The sequence below is a fragment of the Rhinopithecus bieti genome, unplaced genomic scaffold, assembly GCF_001698545.2.
Source record: "Rhinopithecus bieti isolate Rb0 unplaced genomic scaffold, ASM169854v2 scaffold_5882, whole genome shotgun sequence".
Taxonomy (NCBI): domain Eukaryota; kingdom Metazoa; phylum Chordata; class Mammalia; order Primates; family Cercopithecidae; genus Rhinopithecus; species Rhinopithecus bieti.
The window spans coordinates 743,501-764,024 of NW_016805188.1; the positions used below are offsets into that span (position 1 = coordinate 743,501).

The following is a 20,524-nucleotide window of genomic DNA, read 5'->3' on the forward strand; positions in this document are numbered from 1 at the left end:
ATGTTCTGCACATGTATCCAGGAACTTAAAGTAAAATAAAATTCTAAAAGAAAGAAAGAAATATTTGCCGAATTTAAGGTCACAAAGACTTTCCTCTGTTTTCTTTTGAAGGTATTATAGTTTTAGTTTTACATTTTGAGTTAATTATTATATGTGATGTAAGGTACAGTTTAAGTTCCTTCTGTTTTGTTTTTTTTTGTTTTTTTTGTTTTTTTTTTTTTTTTTTTTTTTTTTGCATATAGACTTCTAGTTGGTCCTGTACCATTTGTTGAAAAAATTATCTTTTCTACACTGATTTTTCTTTGCACCTTTGTAAAAAATCAGTTGTTCATATATGTGTGTCTTTCTCCAGACTGTTGACTCCATTGTGTCATATTGATGTATTTGTCTGTCTTTGAGTTTATTCTTCTTTTTTGTATTTAATTGGTTTCTGCTTTGATTTTTATTTCCTTTCTTCTGTTTTTTTCTTTTTTTGAGTTTAACTTGCCCTTCTTTTTCTTGTTTCTTAACTTACATATGAAGTCATTTACTTGAAAATTTTATTTGGTTTCAATATTGGAGTATTTTCCAGAGATTTTTTCTGTATTGATTTTTATTTAATTGCATTACAGTCAAGGAATATTCATGTATGATTTGAATACAAGGAAGTTTATTAGGACTTGTTTTATGGCACAGATTATGGTCTCTCTTCGTAAATGTTTTGTGTACACTTTAAAAGAATGTGCATTTTGCTATTGTTGGATGAAGTGTTCTATAAATATCAATTGTGTTGAGTTGGTGGATAGTATTATTCAACTCTTGTCCTTATGGTCTACTTGTTCTGTCAGTTACTGAGAGAAGGGTATTTAATTCTTCAACTATTACTGTAACTTTTAGATTTATTCTTGTAATTGTATATATTTTGGTGTCATGTATTTTAGAGCTGTGTTATTAGGCACATAAATGTTTAGGATTGTTATGTTCTCTTGATAAATTGAGCCCTTTTTCGTTAGGAAATAAACTTATTTACTCTGGTTATATCCTTTTCGCTTTAATCTGCTTTATCTAATATTAACATAGCCACTCTTATTTTTCTTTTACTCTGTGTTAGCATGGTATGCATTTTTTATCCTTTTAGCCTTAACCTCTTTGTTTCTTTATACTTAAAATGTGTTTCTGATAGATGACACATAGTGAGGCCTTGCTTTTGTATTCAAACTGAAAATCTCTGACTTTTAATTGGAGTGTTTAGACCATTTACAGTTAATCTGATGATTGATATTAATATTATTAAATTAAATCAACCACTTTGCTACTTGTTTTCTTTTTTCCACCGATTCTTGGTTTCTGGTTTACTCATTTCTGTCTTCATTTGGATTAAGTGAGTACTTTTTATGATTTTGTTTTATCTCTTTTGTGAGCTTATTTATATAACTCTTTAATATTTCATTGATGGCTTTAGAGATTATAGTGTACACACTTAACTTACGACAATCTACCTTCTAGTGATATTATATCATTTCATGTGTAGTATAAAAGCATGCATTAGCATACTTCCATTTCTCCCTTTTTGGCCTTTAAGCTATTGTGATTAAACATCTTACTTTGACATGTTATAAACTCCATCCCACATTGTAAATTTTAAAATCAATCATTAGTTTTTTAAAAAATTCAAATAGGTAATAATAAAAAGTTACATTTTTCACCATGCCCCATGGAGTTACAATTTCTAGTGTTCTTCATTCTTTTGTGTATATCCATATTTCCACTGGCATCAATTCCTTTTACCTGAAACTTTTAATGTGGTACAGTTCCACTACTGATGAATAATTTCAGCTGTGTATGTCTTTGTTTCACCTTTAGTTTTTGAAAAATTTATTTCCTTGATATAGAGTTTTAGCCTGAAAGTTGTAGGATTTTTTTTCTTTCAATATCTTAAAGATGTTGCTCACTGTCTCCTTTCTTTCACTTTTTTTCTGAGGAGAAATCTGTCATGTTTATGTTTGTTCCTGTATATGTAATGATTAAAGTTAAGTCGCTATCAGCTTAAAGTAGACTGTCATAAATATAAGGTTTTTATGTAAGCCTAATGGTATACAAACAAACAAAAGTACCTAGAGTACCTCTTACCGCTTGCATTCAACAAAGTCCTGAAGTTCTTAGCCTGCGCAATTAGGCAAGAAAAATAAAAAAGAAGTGTAAAATAAGAAAAAAAAACGTAAGCAGATTATATGATCTTAAAATTTGAAAACTCTAAAGATTACACAGGCAGTCACACATACACATACAAACTGTTAGCACTAATAAATGAATTCAGTAAGGTTGCAGGGTACAAAATCAACATACAAAAATTAGTTGCATTTCTGTTAACAACAAATCATCTGAAACTAAGAAAACATCCCATTTGCAACAGCATCAAAAGAATAAAATACTTAGAAATAAACTTAAGAAGGTAAAATACTTGTACACTGAAAACTATAATCATTGATGAAAAAATTAGAGAAGATACCAATAAAATACATCTCATGATCCTGGATTGGAAGACTTGATACTGTTAAATGTCAATACTACCCAAAGCAATCTACAGATTTAGTATAAAGATTTTGATTTAATACAATCAAAATCCCAATGGCATGTTTTACAGAAATAAAGAACTCATCCTAAAATTAATAAGAAACCACAAAAGATACCAAATATCCAAATCAATCTTGAGAAGAAAAACAAAGCTGAAGGCATCACACTTCCTAATTTCAAAATACATTACAAAGTTACAGTAATTAAAACAGTATAGCACTTGCCTAAAATTAAACATAGAGGCTAATGGGACAGAATAGAAAGCCCAGAAATAAATGTATGCAAAATGATCGACTGACTTTTGACAAGGGTGCAAAGAGTACACAATGGGGAAAGATGGCCTATTCAACAAGTGATGTTGGGAAATTTGGATGTCCACATGCAAAAGAATGGAAACTGGACTTTTATCTACACCATACACAAAATCCAACTCAAAATAGGTTAAACATATCAATATAAGAAACTGTAAAACTTAAACTGAAACTGTAAAACTTAGAAGTAAACATGGGGGAAAGCTTCATGACACTAAGTTTGACAATTATTTCTTGGATATGAGGCCAAAAACACAAACAACAAAAGCAAAATTAGATAAGTAGGACTACATCAAACAAAAGCATCACAAAGGAAATAATCAACAGAACAAAAAGGTAGACTACAAAAGGAAAAAAAAATTGGAAACCATATACCTGGTAAGAAATTAATATCTAAAATATATAAGGAACTCTTATAACTCAATAGTAAAAAACAAAAATAAAGAACAAATAACCTGATTTAAAAATAGGCAAAGAAGTTGAAAAGGCATTTCTCCAAAAAACACATACAAATGGCCAACAAGTATATGAAAAGATTCTTGACATCACTAGTTATCAGGGAAATGTAACTCAATACCACAATGAGATATCTCCTCACACCTATTAGGATGACTATTGTTAAAAAAAAAAAGATAAGTGTTGGTGAGGATGTGGAAAAATTCGAACCCTTGTGTATTACTGATGGGAAAGTAAAAAGTTGCAGTCTCTATGGAAAACAGTATGGAGGTTCCAGAAACAATTAAAGATAAAATTACCATTTGACCCAGCAATTCTACTACACACACACACACACATGTGTATATATATATATATATATATATATATATATACACACATTAATTCCAATAATTTGGATATATTAATATATATTCAAAAGAATTAAAGTCAGTATCTCAAAGAGGTATATGCACTCCCATGCTCATTGCATCATTATTTATAACAGCCAAGATATGGAAACAATTTAAATATTTATTGACACATTAACAAATAAAGAAAAATATGATACCTACACAAGGAAATATTCATAAGACTTAAAAAAGGAGGAAGTCCATATGGAACAACGTGGATGAATCTGAATGACATTATGCTAAGTGAAATAAGCCGGTCACAGAAGGACTAATACTGTGTGATTCCTCTTAAATGAGATATCTAAAACAGTCAAACTTGTAGATGCAGACAATACGATGGTGGCTGCTGGGGACTGAGGAGAGAGAGATACAGGGAGTTGCTGTTCAGTGGGAATAAAATTTTATTTATGTAAGATGAATGAGTTCTAGAGATTAACACTACAACATTGTGCCTATAGTTGGAAATATTGTATTGTGCACTCAAAATTTTAAGAAGATAGATCTCATGTGAAGTGTTCTTACTACAAAAAAAATTAATCTGCTCAATAACTCTAAAATAGAGGTGGTAAAATTTTCCCTATTATCAAATGAAAAATATAAGACTCAGGGGGGTAAAAAACTTAGACGTCTAAGTCCTCCAAGCCAGAAATTGGCAGAAACAAGATCCAAACCCAGGATTTGCAACTCCAGAAAACACAAATGGTGAAATTATTGAATACCAGATTTCCCATTATAAAAGTCATACACTATAATCTATATATTTGCCATTTTGTAGTTAATTACCATGTAATATATTAATTATTATTAGTTACATCCATCATGATATTTGTCAGATTAACTGTATTACGAGTTTTTGTTAAGACAGTGTGGACTTCATTCCTATATCATTAGTCTTCTTAGTCTGTTGTTCATAAAGCTTTCTCAGCTATTCATGCAGTGTGATAACTTGCTTTTAAATTAAAAAAATAAAGGGAAATTTGATCCCAGTCATATTATCTCAGTACATTCTTTTAGAAAAGAGCTCTGAAACACAGGTAGGGCTGCTATAGGGGAGCGTAACTGTCCTTTCTACCTACTTTTTGTGACAAGAGATGGGGATTAAGGATACAGATTTAGAAACTGAATAATAATTATTGTCTTATTTTTAGTATCAGACTAAAAATCAGTTATCAAAGCCCTGACATCTCTCCTGACTTGGATAGATGTTTAACCATCAAAAAATACTGCCCTTTGCCAGTAATCCCAGCACTTTGGCAGGCCGAGGCAGGTGGATCACCTGAGGTCAGGAGTTCAAGAACAGCCTGGCCAGCATGGCAAGACCCTGTCTCTACTAAAAATACAAAAATTAGCTGGGTGTGGTGGTACACGCCTGTAATCCCAGCTAATCGGGAGGCTGAGGCAGGAGAATCACTTGAACCTGGGAGGCGGAGGTTGCAGGGAGCCGAGATCACGCCACTGCACTCCAGCCTGCGTGACAGAGAGAGACTCCATCTCAAAAATTAATTAATTAATTAATTAAATTTTTTAAAAGTACCCTTTCCCCCTCTTTCTACCTAGTCCCGCTCTTTAAATGACTCTCTTAATATCTACACGTGGGAAAAAACCAGCTGAAGTCGGCTCACATTGAACCCTTTCTACCTCTGTCAGTGGTCAAGGCCAGCTACGTAGTTTGTGGGGTCCAGCACAAAATGAAAATGTGGAGCCTCTTATTCAAAAACTATTAAGAACTCCAGAATGACAGCAGCAGAGCATTAAACCAAGAGTCACACCCTTCTAAAGCTTTCTTACTTGTAAACAAAAGTGCAATACATGTACACTAAATAAAATTGGGGAAATTGAGATGAGAAAAATACAATCCATAGGCCCAATAACTAAGAACAGGCACTATTAGGATATTGATAGATTTCTATATAGGTGTCTTTTTATGGGTAATTTTTTTAAAACATAGTTATAATAGGATATGTATTTTCCTGCATTTTACAGGTAGCATTATATCATACATCTTTTCCACATTATCATTTAATCTTAATAACCAATGTTTTGAGAGGTTCCCTTCTCTTATAGATTTGGAAAAAAGTTTGAAAGAAATTATCACCTGCTTAATCAAGTTTATCTATTGCAATGAAGAGACCTTGTGGAGAGAAGAGGGAAAACCACACCAGGTTTTAGTACCAGACCTTCCAATGACTGAGAGGCCCTGAACAAGGTTCTTAACTTTCTGAGTTCCACTTTCCTGCTCTATAACAGATAAGAATCAGAAAAGTAAATAGCAGTAACACAGTAGGAATATGAATAGTAACAATGTTAGCTGTCAATTGTTGATTCCCTGGCAAATTTGCAGTGCCAGAAGTGTCAGTTATTGTGCTAGGCATTTAAAAAAAAAAAAAAAAACACACATTACCTCAAGAATAGTCCACAAAATCTTTCAGAGGAAGAATAAGCTGGAAGAGGTAAACTAATGGTTTTCAATACCTGTTTTAAGTCTATAGTAGTTAAGACAGGATAGCACTGGTGCAGTGACAGACAAGCTGAACAGCAGAATAGCAAGTAGATACAAAAAAAGACACAAAACAATTGTCACCTGATTTATGGTAAAGGCAGTTCTGAAGTATAGAGGGAAATGATGGTCTTCAAAATATGCTGTTGGGACACTTGGTTAACTGTATGGGGAAAATGTACATTGACTCCTACTTGGCATCACACACAAAAACTAATTCCAGGTGCTATACATCACATCCAAATATGAAAGGCAAATGATAAAGATTGTAAGGTAAAACATAGAAAAACATCTGTGTGACCTTGGAGTAAAGATTTCTTTAAAGTACACAAAAAGCACAAATTGTAAAAGAAAAAAATTGATAAATTGGACTTCATTAAAATTTTGAAATTCTGTTTATGAAAAGACACCATTAAGAGAGTGAAAAGAAAGCCAAGTACAGTGGCTCACACCTGTAATCCCAGCACTTTGGGAGGCTGAGGTGGATGGATCACCTGAGATCAGGAGTTCAAGACCAGCCTGGCTAACATGGTGAAACCCCGTCTCTACTAAAAATACAAAACATTAGCTGGGTGTGGTGGCGAGTGCCTGTAATGCCAGCTACTCTGGAGGCTGAGGAGAGAATTGCTTGAACCTGGTAGATAGCGGTTGCAGTGAGCTGAGATCATGCCATTGTACTCCCGCCTGGGCAACAAGAGCTAAACTCTGTCTCAAAAAAAAAAAAAAAAAAAAAAAAAAACCAGAGAGACAGAGAGAAAGAGAGAGAGTGAAAAGACAATCACATAAAGAGAAACTTGCATTGTAATATATGATATTCAACAAAGTTCTCACATCTAGAGTATATAAACAACTCATGAAAATTAAAAATAAAAATACAGTTCTAATAGAAAAATGAGAAAAAATGTGGACAATTCACAAGAGAGAATATCTAAATTGTCACTAATCATTTGAAAAGTTGTTCAACTTCATTAGTCATCGGGAAAATGCCAATAAAAGTCACAATATGATAATTCTCACCCATCAGACAGAAAGAACCAAGTCTTAGAAGATAGAGCAACCATGACCCTCTTGTACTACTGGGGGGTTTATAAAATAGGGCAACCACTTGGAAAATCTATTTGGCAGAATCTAATGAAGCAGAGCATATGCACACTTTATGACTCAGCAATTCCTCTCCTAGGTATAACACTAGAATTGTGTACATATGTTCATCAAATAAACATTTACGGCAACATAGTAGGGGGAAAAAAAAAACTTAAAAATGATCTAAATGCCAAACAGGAACAGAATGGATAAATAAGTTGTGGTATAGTAACACAATAGACCACTGTGTGGCAATAAGAATAAATTATCTGCAACTCTATACAACCAAATGGATGAATCTCAAAAACATACTGTTGAGTGAAAAGATCCAGACACAGAAGAGTATACAATGCATAATCTCATGTATATAAATTACCAGAAAATCAAAACAAGTTCTGCTGTTAGAAATTGGGATAGTGGTGACCCTTGGTATAGGTGAGTGTTAAGAATGACTTGAAAAGAGCATAAGATGGACTTGTAGGTGCTGGTAATGATGGGATTCTTGACCTGGATACTATGATAGGTGTGTATTCCATTTGAAATGCACTGATCTGTATGTACCCTTATGTGCACTTTTCCATATATTAATGATACTTGTAAAAAAGTTAAAAATATATATTACTTTGAATTTGTACCCAAATAGTTAAGTCATATCCCAATTTTAAAGACGAAAACAATTAACTTTCTGACTTTCTTTTCATTCTAATTTCTATTGGTCTTCTAATTCTATTAAAGTTTCCAAATTTCTGTATCCAAGGATAAGATACTTTAATATTTACAATGATACTCCAACAAAGATTCCTTCCTTCCTTCCTTCCTTCTTCCTTTCCTTTCTTTTTCTCTTCTCTTCTCTTCTCTTCTCTTCTCTTCTCTTCTCTTCTCTTCTCTTCTCTTTTCTTTTTTCTTTTCTTTTCTTTTCTTTCTTTTGATGGAGTTTCACTCTTGTTGCCCAGGTTGGAGTGAAATGGCATGATCTCGGCTCACTGCAACCTCTGCCTCCTAGGTTCAAGCGATTCTCCTGCCTCAGCCTTCCAAGTAGCTGAGATGACAGGTGCCCACCACCAAGACTGGATAATTTTTGTATTTTTAGTAGAGACGGGGTTTTACCATGTTGACCAGGCTGATCTCTAACTCCTGACCTCAGGTGATCCACCCTCCTCAGCCTCCCAAAGTGCTGGGATTAGAGGCATGAGCCACTGTGCCAAGTCAACAAAGATTTCTTAAATAGTGCAAAGGATGTTATTTCTACTAATATCATATTTATTTTCTATGCTTTTTATTCTGTAGGCAAGCAAAGGTCGGACTACAATCGTGGTAGCACACCGACTTTCTACTATTCGAAGTGCAGATTTGATTGTGACCATAAAGGATGGAATGGTGGCGGAAAAAGGAGCACATGCTGAACTAATGGCAAAACGAGGTCTATATTATTCACTTGTGATGTCACAGGTAATGCTTATGCGACATAATGCTATGTTAGCAGGGTTTATTTTTAACGTTTCAGAGATCATACCACACTAGAAAACAAAAGTTGCAAATTTTAATCTTAAATTTCAAAAAGCAACCAAGGTTTATAGTTCCTCAGTAAAGAAATTGAGAGTTTCAAATCCTCAGTGTTGTGCTAAATAATATGCTGAAAGTTGAAGAAGTAATGGGTACCTGGTACCTAATATCTGCCAGGCACACTCCAAATAGGCTTCAAAACTTATATGTGGCCAGGCAGGGTGGCCCACACCTGTAATCCCAGCAATTTGGGAGGCCAAGGAGGGCAGACCACGAGGTCAGGAGATCGAGACCACCCTGGCCAACATGGTGAAACCTCGTCTCTACAAAAAATACAAAAATTAGCTGGGTGTGGTGGCGCGTGCCTGCAATCCCAGCTACTCGGGAGGCTGAGGCAAGAGAATTGCTTGAACCAGGGAGTCAGAGGTTGCAGTGAGCTGAGATTGCACCACTGCACTCCAGCCTGCCAACAGAGCAAGACTCCATCTCAAAAAAACAAACAAACAAAAACTTGTATGTGGCAGATACTGTGATCTTTGGCTAGAACACAAAGAAATATAACACACAGTCCTTATTCAAAGGCTTAAAACTTAGCTACAGAGGCAAATTGCAAAACTGTGCATATAGATATTATTAGCTGTAAAAAGAAAAAACAAGATTGATGGGGAGAGACAGAGCTATATTACCCACAAAGGTTTCATGGAAGAGGTCTTTAAGGTTAAAAGATGGGAGTTGGGGGTGAACATGAAGGATAAATTCAGGTAGGCAGAACGACAGCATAGAAACAAGAAGGAACTTGGTGTGTGACTGAAACAAAAAGGAGGACAGCTTTCCTTAAGTACTTGTGAGTGTTGAGGGGTACAATGGAAAAGAGTTCGATAATGAACGTCAGATCATGGAAGTTCTTAGAGGCCAGGCAAAAGGGTTGAGACTTAATTTGTGTAGGAAGCACCTAAGACAATGCCTGGCACACAGTGGGCACTCAATAAACATTTGCTGAATGAAGGGATGCACACATAAAACCTTACTGTGTGTGCTACCACATCACCACAGATGGACCAGAAAGCTCATATTGGGCAATCAAGCGGGGGCATGATGATGCTAAAGGCACACAGCAAATTCCCCTTCTTTAGGATCCATACTTGTGCGTGTCATGGATCCACCCTACTGGATTTCACATAACTTTCTCATTAGGATACATTAATATAGGTCATGGGAATTAGGCTATAGCTCTCTTCTTTGTTCTAGCCTGGCTTTCTTCTCTTGACCTGGAAGGCAGCCTTTTTTGAAGGGCTCTTCTACAGATAACTGATTTCAACCCTTTTTGGTCTTCTTCAACTTTCTAATAATATCTTTGATGTCAATATTATTATTTTATAAATCAGGAAATTTAGAAAGTTATGAGCCCCCATCTCTTCATCAAGTTTATAACTTCAAATTTCAAACCCTAGCTTTCTCCAACTGTGCTAAAATGAAATATTTCTGAACATATCCTAAGAAGCAATACAGTAAAATATATTTGAAAATGTAGTTTTGTTGAAAACTGTCTGATGCTGATTTTATTTCATATTAGTTCATATTTTGTGTTTCAAAATAAAAGTGAGGTGTTATTTGATAACTGAATTTTTATTCCACAATAGACTTAATAATTTATGAAGTTTAATATTTTGAAACTAATATGGGTTGCAATAAAAGGAAATAACTGGTTGAGTTAACCCTATTTTGAGATTTTTTAAAAACTATTAATACTAGTATAGTCAGTTCTTTCTTTGGAGTAGTACATCTTTATTTTTTATTGTGATTAAACTAAAACTCCATTATTATGTCTTAAGTTAAAGGCTTTCACATTGTATAAAAAGCAAAAGTGGTGTGTTTGTGGGACGAATGTGTAAAAATTTTAAATACCTTATTTAAAATGGATTAGTATTCTCTGATTACCTAAAATGATGTCCAATCAGATACAACAACACCATTTTAAATATTAATACTAAATATAATATTCTAAGCATTGTACAGTAAATGTAACATACATAATATCTGCACAAACAAGTAACTCACTTTTAAAGATCTGCACATACTTATTTGCCAATATTGACTGTGGAATCAAAATTAATCAATTTTGATAATTCACGATTGTCACAAACATCACAGTTAATGCTGCTAAACTAATCCTGAGAAGCAGTACAGCAAAGTGCTTAAGATGATGAGCTCTGTGTTCACTGCAAATTGACTCCACCACTTAATAGTTTTAGGTCCTTGAGCAAGTTATTTAAATTCTCAGTGCATCAATTTCCCAATCTCTAAGAAGAGGGAAATAGTAATAACCTATTAATAAATTATTGTGAGTATTAAACAGGCTCAGTCATATAAAGTACTTAGAATTATTGTTAATGTAATAAATTGTATTGTTATTGACATTAACATTATTTGATCAAACTTTTTAGAAAAGTTCAAACTATACAGATTAATATTATAATTATTTACCAAGACTGTCCATGATTATATACATGTATATTGCTTTAGTGGATTTCTATGTGAAAATGAAATATAAACACACATATCAAAATGTGTATTTTTGATACACATATACACAGAGATATACACATATCAAAGCTTATTGTCACCATTATTTTGTCCAGAGACCTTCTCAGGAAAAGAAATTTTCTTTGACTTACTAAAGCACCTTTTCAGGAAATGTATTATGAGGAGAGGTCAAAGTTTTATTTTAAACTTGCCACAAAGTGAGTAACTCCTGGAGGCAGGGGAGAAAAGCCAAACAAGGCAGGACATCATGGCTAGTTCCTGTAATCCCAGCTACTTGAAAGGCTGAGGCAGAAGGACTGCTTGAGCTAAGGAGTTTAACATTAGTTTGGGCAACACAGTAAGACCTACTCTTTAAATAAGTAAATAAATAATAAAAACAAAAAATAAAAAATTTCAAAGCCATATAAAATATTTCTTTCATGGCAGAGACATTTACAGGAAAAAAAAAAGAGAAAATGATCGCAAAAAGAAATGCCTGATTAAAGATGTTTGGATAGTCTAGGGCTGGTTAAAGTTCATTATCTCTTTAAATGACTGATTAACAGTTGTTAAGCTTGTCAAAGAATCACGGTGTCCCTGGAAAGTCTTCCATGTGCACATTCTCCTTGTGCATCTAAATTGACCTACATTTTCCATCTCTTCCCCACGCTAACCGGACCTGCTAGCAACTAGGTTGGCTTCTCATTTCTCTTGTCCTCCTCCTCCCATCTCCTCCTGGGAAAGTCACAGATTTACTCATACCACATTCAAATGAACAGAGAATCTGCAGCTCCTTTAAAGTGGTCTCATGAGTAGCAAGAAAAATAAAAACTAGACCTAGAGCAATTTGATTTTGAACTTGGTTCTATCCTATAATGTACCAATAAGCAGTTTCTTTAAAGTTAAAAATGTTTATTTCGAGACACAGTCTTGCTGTCACCCAGGCTGGAGTGTAGTGGTGCAATCTCGGTTCACTGCAGCCTCCACCTCCCAAGTTCAAGCCTCAGCCTCAGCCTCCTGAGTAGCTGGGATCACAGGCACGCACCACCACACCCAACTAATTTTTTGTATTTTTAGTAGAGACAGGGTGTTATATGTTGGCCAGGCTGGTCTGAAACTCATGGCCTGAAGTGATCCACACGTCTCGGTTTCCCAAAGTGCTGGGATTACAGGGGTGACCACTGTGCCTGGCCTTTAAGGTTAATTTGATTGCTTTGGAATTTCTTATTGTAGAGGAGCAGGCCATATTAGTTCTGTGTTTTGTTCACAGTTCAGGATGGGTAGCAGGGGCAGGCCTGGAAAGCATGATTGTCTCCCGAGGTCTCTCTCAGGCCCAGTCTCACACATAAAAGTACCCAACTAAATACTACAAATTTATAAGCCCCAGAAATGGCTAGGAAGAAAGCATCAGAAACAGTATCTTCTGTCTCAAAAAGCTCCTCTTACTAAGATCTCTCTTTGTTAGTGATATAATTGTTTCGATTAAGGCATTGTTTTCTGCAGGTGATAATACAGGTCCTTGGAAAAGAAAGGACAATGAGCTATTGTTAGTCACTAACATTTTAGTATGAGATAGACTTATCAGCTCTCTCAAGCCTGAAAGCTGTTCAGCAAGAACTACATTAGAATATGCCACTTTCAATAGCAAAGGCGATAACAGCTTTAAAGAGATGCTTAATAAGATTTCCTTGAATTGTTAAGGCATTCTTATAACGATAACCTGTATATTCTTCCTGTAAGGATATTAAAAACGCTGATGAACAGATGGAGTCAATGACATATTCTACTGAAAGGAAGACCAAGTCACTTCCTCTGTGCTCTGTGAATAGCATCAAGTCAGACTTCACTGACAAGGCCGAGGAATCCATCCAATCTAAAGAGGTAATGGCTCAGCAATCAACCAGTTTTTCCTACATGTTTTCTAATTTTGATTTAATCCTTGTAAAATTTAAAATATTACTGTAGCACTAAGCTCACAAAACATGTCTTTCCCAAACTTCGCTCTAGCATCGGTGTGACACTCTAGGTAAGTCTGTCTAAAAAGGCTGCCTTTGTATCAGAGGTCCTTCTTTACCAGGGGGAAAAAAAAATCTCATGAGACTGTTAGATGATGTTTCTCCTATGAAGCAAACCATGGGTTAAAACAATGCCTTGGCAAATGTGATGGAGATACTAATGGTGATGCCCAAGATTAATTTGAGTCAGATCAGAGGCATAAATGCATGCCACTCCCAGAATGCAGATAGGCCCAGCATGTACACGACCCAGGCTTGCAGTCCCAGGGCACAATTTGAGAAGCCTTGCTCACTGGGGTGGGAGTATTTGTTCCCATGCTTACTGTGCCCACTCTTACCCCCACACCCCCAGGCTCTGCCCGAGCCCCACATCACCTGCTTTGACTCTCCTTCCGTTGATACCCCTCATACCTCCCTGCAGTTCCCATCTGCACCTGAATTCTCACTTCTCTGTCTCAATTCCACCTTCCTTCTCTTAACATGCCCGACACCTGCTTTGAGCCTCCATCCCACACCCTGAACATTCTCTGCAGCACCCTTTTACAAAACACCCTTCCATCTTAATCTCACCTTAACCCATGCTTCTCCCAGCCTCCCAATTCACTGAGCTCCAGCCCTCTTTCCACCCTAGTTGATCTTTGCTAGCCCCTGGTGCTCTGTAACCTTGCATGCCTTGAAATCCCTCACCCTTGCCCTGTCTCAGCTTCAGTCCCCTAACCTCCAGCATCCATACCATTCCATACCTATCCTTGGCCCATTATTTCCTCCCAAACTAGAGTTTCCTTCTTCTCCTTGGGACTAACAGAGACCTGAGATTGAATCGCCTCTTAGCTGTTCTCGTCATCTTCATGCCCACTTTCCTTGGTCTCACCTGTCAATTATCTGCCTGAAGCCCCTGGATTATCTGTCCCAAAACCCCTCTTGTCCTTCTCTGGTATTGCTAATCTACTGCTTTTAATTTTAGCTAAACTCTTTCATTTTAGGTATGTAGTCCTCTATAGCATTTACACTTAGACATTTTTCCTTTTCTGCTAATTTTATTTTTAAGTCCATCTAAATAAATAAGCATGCAAAGAAAAATAATGGTATAGATGGCATGCCATATGGCAAATGTATGTTAAGAATATAGTACATGAAAGTTTGTACTGAGACATTAGGCAAGAGTGTAGGAAACACTGTGTTAAAACATCTATTGATAGCTGCTGGACCTGCCTCAGCAACTGCTGAAAACACTATGGAAATCTGCCTCTAAGTCTAAAAATACACCATATTTATGAAGTGGATTTTCAAAACCTAAGAAAGATCAAAACAGAACATTTAAAAAGGAATTTCCAGATTTCTGGACAAAAATGATATAATTGGTTTACAATCTGATACGACTACATGCTCCACACACATGGAAATGATAAAATATAAAATGAGAAAAACCAGTAAGATGTATCTAGGCTCTAAACAGGAGGAATAGCTCTTCACACCAGAACTAGAGCAAAAGCACAAAGTGGTGAGCTGGACAATAGTCACAGACCTGTTCTGAAAAGTAGGCAGAAAAACCTGGTTAGCCAATGCCTGGAGCTAAAGCTTATAAAAATCTGTGAGCCTGGGGAGGCAGGAAACAGATACAGGGTGCTACAACCAAGAACCGAAATAAGCTAGGATTGGCTCAATGGCTGTATTTTTAAGGGACTCTTTAAGACTGTGGTAATTCAGTGAAAAATAAACAAGGAAGTGAAGAGACTGTAATAATCAATAATGAGCTGGGGACAGTGACATGTCTATAATAATAGCTACAAGAGAGGTTGAGGCAGGAGGATCGCTTAAGCTTAAGAGTTCAAGGCTGCAGTGAGCTATGATCATGCCACCGTACCCCAGCCTGAGCAACAGAGCAAGAACCCATCTCTGAAATAAATACAAATAAAATAAATAGGCCGAGTGAGTGGTTCACGCCTGTAATCCCAGCACTTTGGGAGGCTGAGGCGGGCAGATTACTTGAGGTCAGGAGTTCGACACCAGCTGACCAACATGGTGAAACCTTGTCTCTACTAAAAATATAAAAAAATAGCTGGGTGTGATGGTACATGCCTGTAATCCCAGCTACTTGAGAGGCTGAGGCAGGAGAATCACTTGAATTGGGGAGGCAGTTTGCAGTGAACCAAGATCACACCACTGCACTCCAGCCTGGGCGACAGAGTGAGACCCGATCTCAAAAAACAAACTAAAAAACAAAATAAAATAAAATAAAATAAACAAAGATCAATAATGAAATGAAAAAGAAATGGAGCAGTATTTTAGAACAGAATTAATGGGAGTTCTATTAGTCTATATCCAGTCAGGAAATAGAAAGCACACAATGACAGAGAAAGTTTAGTATAATGAATCATTAAGAGGGGATTGTAGTATGGGGAGTTGGGTAATGAAAGTTAAGATACCTCTAAAGAATACAGAAGTAGCAGATAAAAGTAGCAACCACTACCCCTGGAGTGAAATACAGCACCCGTAGAAGATCCCTTTCTTCTCTCCAGCAAGGCAGAGTCAGATCTCAATGGAAAGGGCACAGTTATGGCTCACTGGATGGCAGAGAAGTTGCTGTGGTAACTTGCTGGTGGGGCTTGCTGGAAATCTGCCCTCAAGGGTGCCAAGGGAGGCCTTCCACAGGATGGTGCTGAGCTTCAGAACCTGCCAGGTGCTGGGGAAACTGCTGGCCACTGGGCACTATTGGAACAAGAAGCTGGCCAAGGTTGTCATCTGCAGGAGTCTAGGGCAGTTCTGCAAGTGGGAGGGTGCAGTCATTAGTGACCTGGCTGAGACCCAGGCCTGTGCTCATACGTATGCCTCCATACCCTAAGCCAAGAGCTGGGGAAAGCAACCGGCGGCCACACAGAAGAGAAAGCTGCACTCTGCAGGCACCTGCCTCTGAAAACCTATGCAGGCAGGGCAGACGAGAAAAAACTCACCCTGCAGGAGCTTTCCCAATGAGCACTAGAAAGAACAGGAAGAAATATCTCCTCCTGCAATGTCTTTGCTGCACCCTCTACTGACAGGGCTTAACCTCTTGCCCACTGGTAAAAGAGAAATATTTATCAGACAAAAAAGTGCATTTGGATCAGAGAGGCAATAAGTCAATGACCAGGACAGGGGTGGTAATATTTCAAACAGGGGCACAGCGAGCATGAGGGCCTGGAGTTGGGGGTCAAAATGACTAAGGAGGACAGGGGTAGACAGAAAGGTGTGTGGGACACTCAGGGACCGGATCATGCACGGCCTCTTGGGCCATCATGACAAATTTGGATTCTATTCTTCCTCTAACAAAAAACCTTCAGGAGTTTTTAACCAGTGGTTCATGACCTACAAGGAATTTCTGAATAGACTTCAGAGCCCATCAACCTGAATGAAAAAAAAAATCACAACTTTTTTTCCCCACTAACCCTTGATAGAAATGTAACATCTACTTTTGTGAATTTAAGCAACAAGCTACAATAGTATTACCAGTATCTGTGATGTCACCAATGAATATCACAGAAATTTTCATATCACATTACACTTATGGATAACTTAAAATATCTCTACACTCATTACTATTAGTTCTTATGTTTTGTTCTAATAAATGAAGCACATTCATAACTGCATCAAAACTTTGGGTTACTTGTTAAGTATTTTGAATACAATGTTTCAATGGGATGGGCTTTCTTGGAGTCCTATGTATCATTTAGTACATTTAAACATTTCTTCAGGGAAGGAGTCCATAGACTTCACCAGTCTTCCAAAGGAGTCCATGAACTAAAACAGGTGAAGCACTGCTGCATTAGAGGGTCTTATTCAGAAGGGCACATGGTCTGATTTACTCCATGTGGCTACAATTTGGAGAACAGTGTGTGGGGGCCAGACTAAGATGAGGGAAAGCAGAATGGAGAGGAGATGATGGTGGCTGAATAATGAACTTGATTGGTCTCACTAAAGCTGTCAGCGGAGAAATAAAATATAGATGGCTAAAAGAGTAGGACACTGGAATGAGACTCAGGACCCAGCACCATTTAGAGTTGGAAAGAAAAAGTCACTAGTGAAAGGATCCTAACAAATGGCTGGCAAAATAAGAGGAAAGCCAGGAGAGTGTGGTATCATAGACACCAAGTAAGAAAAGTGGTACAGAAAAAGGAAGAGATCATTTGTGTTAATTGCCATGAAAATCACATAAAATTAGAGATTTTCACTTTCAACCAAGATAGATTAACAGGAACTAGATTTACTTTCCTGCTTGATACAACTAAGAAACTGAACAAAATATGTGAAATAATGGTTTCTGACATTGGACATCAGGCCAAATAGGATAGTGATCTCTGTGGAAGGAGAAATAAATGAGTTGAAACTTGTCATTAACCCAGTTTAAGGTCTGAGTAGTTTTTTTTTTGGAGACAGAGTTTCGCTCTTGTTGCTCAGGCTAGAGTGCAATGTCTCAATCTCGGCTCACCGCAACCTCCGCCTCCTGAAACCCAGCAGACTTTGAGTTCAGGAGACAGAGCTAAGAGTTGAAGGAGGCCAAAGTTGCCAGAGGTTTCAGAGCAAAGAACTGGAGAGGAGAGAACTTTTCAGAAAGAGAGAAGTCCAAAAATCTGCAGAGGTTCTCCCTTGAGTCTTCATCTGACTACTGATCAGTGTATTTATTAAGGAAACTACCAGAGGTAGGGTATATATCTACCAGAAAAGATTAGAAGGAGCAATTCTTAGAACTCACACAGGGCCAGGAAAAGTTCTTATTAAACTAACTAGAGTAGAAAATCTTTAAATTCAAGAGACACTCGGTTAAGTGTTAAGAAAGATATTGCCTCAGAGGGTAAACTAATTAGTTCTAGACTAAACTCTGCACTAAACCTAACTAACAAATTCTAATAGCAAGCCTCAAAAGGATTACACTGTTTCCAAGTAATTTAAATGTGTTCCAGAATAAGACTCAATAACATATACAATAATTCAAAAATATTTAGTCCCCAAAAGTATAAAATTTACAATGTCTGGCATCCATTCAAAAATCACCAGGCAAGCAAAAAAGCAGAAAAAAATGTACCCAAAATGAAGAGAAAAATCAATCAATAGAAATAGACCCAGAAATGGCACACTTAGTAGCGTTAGTAGAGACATTAAGCATTTATTATAACTGTATTACATATGTACATATGTCCCCAAAGGAAGTCCAAACCATTGAAGAAATAATGCTTTAAAAATTTGCCAATTTGATGAAAACTTAAAATCCACAGATTCAAGAAGCTCAATAAATTCTAAGTATAAGAAACATAAGAAATCCTACACCTAGGTATATCATAATCAAACTGCTTAAAACCAGTGTTAAGGAGAAAACTACTAAAGCATCCAGAGAAATTGACACAATATAGATGAGGAAAAAGACAAGAAAGCTACAAACTTCTCATTACAAACAATGCAAACAAGAAGATAATGGAGCGATATTTTTAAAGCACTGAAAAAAAAAAAAAAATCTCCAATCAGAATGCTATTTACAGAAAATGCCTGATAAAATGAAGGCAAAATTGAGACATTTTCAGAAATAAAAGGTTAAAATAATTCACTACCAGCACACCTATACTACAAGAAATATTAAAGGAAGTCATTTGGGCAGAAGGAAAGTGACACTAGATGGAAATCTGAATATACACAAAGGAATGAAGAGTATCAGTAATAGTAAATATACAAGTTACTATAAAAGAATGGTTTGTATATTTACATTTTTGATATGTTTAAAGGCATATTTATTTTCAAAGAAAAAAAGAACATGATAGTATGGGTTTTTTTTTTAACACAAATATTAGTAAAATGTTTGAAAACATTTGCCAAAACACTGGGAAAAAGAAACTAAAGTGTTATATTTTAAGGTTCCTAAGTGGTATATAACATTGTCTGAAGGTAAATTGTGATGTTAAAGGCAGTCAAAGTAATGTTCTTAGAGCAAAGAACATTACTAAGGATAAAGAAGTTTCTTTCATAATAAAAAAGGAATCAGTTTATCCAGAACTGCAAATAGACAAATCTGCAATTGTATTGAGAGATTTCAGCACCCTTCTACTAAATCTTAGTAGAACAAGTAAATAGAAATTCAACAGAAATATAGATGACTTTAACAGCACTATCAACGAATTTGACCTAATAAACATTTGTAGAAGGCTTCACTTATTAACAACAGAATATGTCTTCTTTTCAAATGCACTTGAAACATTTACCAAAAAGGCCCTATTCTGGCTATAACACAAGTCTCAATAAACTTTAAAAAATTCACATACTACCAGCCTGGGTAACATAGGGAGACCCTGTATCTATAATAATAATAATAATAATAATAATAACAACAACAATAATAATTAATCAGGGATAGTGGCATGTACCTGTAGTCCCAGCTACTGAGATGCTGATGTAGGAGGATTGCTTGAACCCAAGATTTTGAGGCTGCAGTGAGCTATGATTGCATCACTGTACCCCATCTTGGGTAACAGAACAAGATCCTGCCTTAAAAAAAAAAAAAAAAAAAAAAAAAAAAATCAAGTAATGCAAAGTATATTACCTGACCAATATGATATGGAATTAAGTTAGAAGTCAATAACAGAAAGTGGTCTGGGAAACCTTGAAATATTTAAAAACTACGTAACTCACTTCTAAATAATGCACAGATCAAAGAAAAAATCAAAAGAGAAACTCAAAAGCGTTTTGAATTGAACAAAAATGAACACTGAACATATCAAAATGTGTAGGAAGCTTAAAGTGATACTGAGGAAGAAATCTGTACCACTAAACACCTATACTATCTAAAAATCTCAAATTAATATACTAAGTTTCCACCTTAAGAAACCAGAAGGAAGAAAATAATAAAGAATAATCAATCAAATCCAAAGTTGGTTCTCTGGGACCAATATTGAACTCACGGAGCAAGAAAAAAGATACAAACTGCCAACATCAAGATGAAAGAGCTGACATCACTACAGATTCTACATGTATTTAAAGATGAATAAAATAATCTTATTAAAACATTTAGGCAAACAAATTCTACAACTCAGATGAAATGAGCAAATTCCCTAAAGTTTACAAACTATCAAAGCCCACTCAAGAATAAATTGATAGTTTGAATAGTCTTACATTTATTTTTAAAAAATTAAATCTGTGGTTAAATTCTTTTTTCCCTAAAAAAAAAAAAAAAAA

The 20,524-nt window shown here is 36.0% G+C and overlaps 1 protein-coding gene across 1 annotated transcript in view; it reads left to right on the forward strand.

Moving 5' to 3' along the window:
* ABCB5 (ATP binding cassette subfamily B member 5) overlaps positions 1-20,524 on the forward strand; it is a 134,991-nt gene that overhangs the window by 52,682 nt on the left and 61,785 nt on the right. The window contains exons 14-15 of the mRNA XM_017871541.1: positions 8,580-8,741; positions 13,059-13,199. Coding sequence (XP_017727030.1) covers positions 8,580-8,741; positions 13,059-13,199 — 303 coding nt within the window. The remainder of the gene's footprint in view (positions 1-8,579; positions 8,742-13,058; positions 13,200-20,524) is intronic.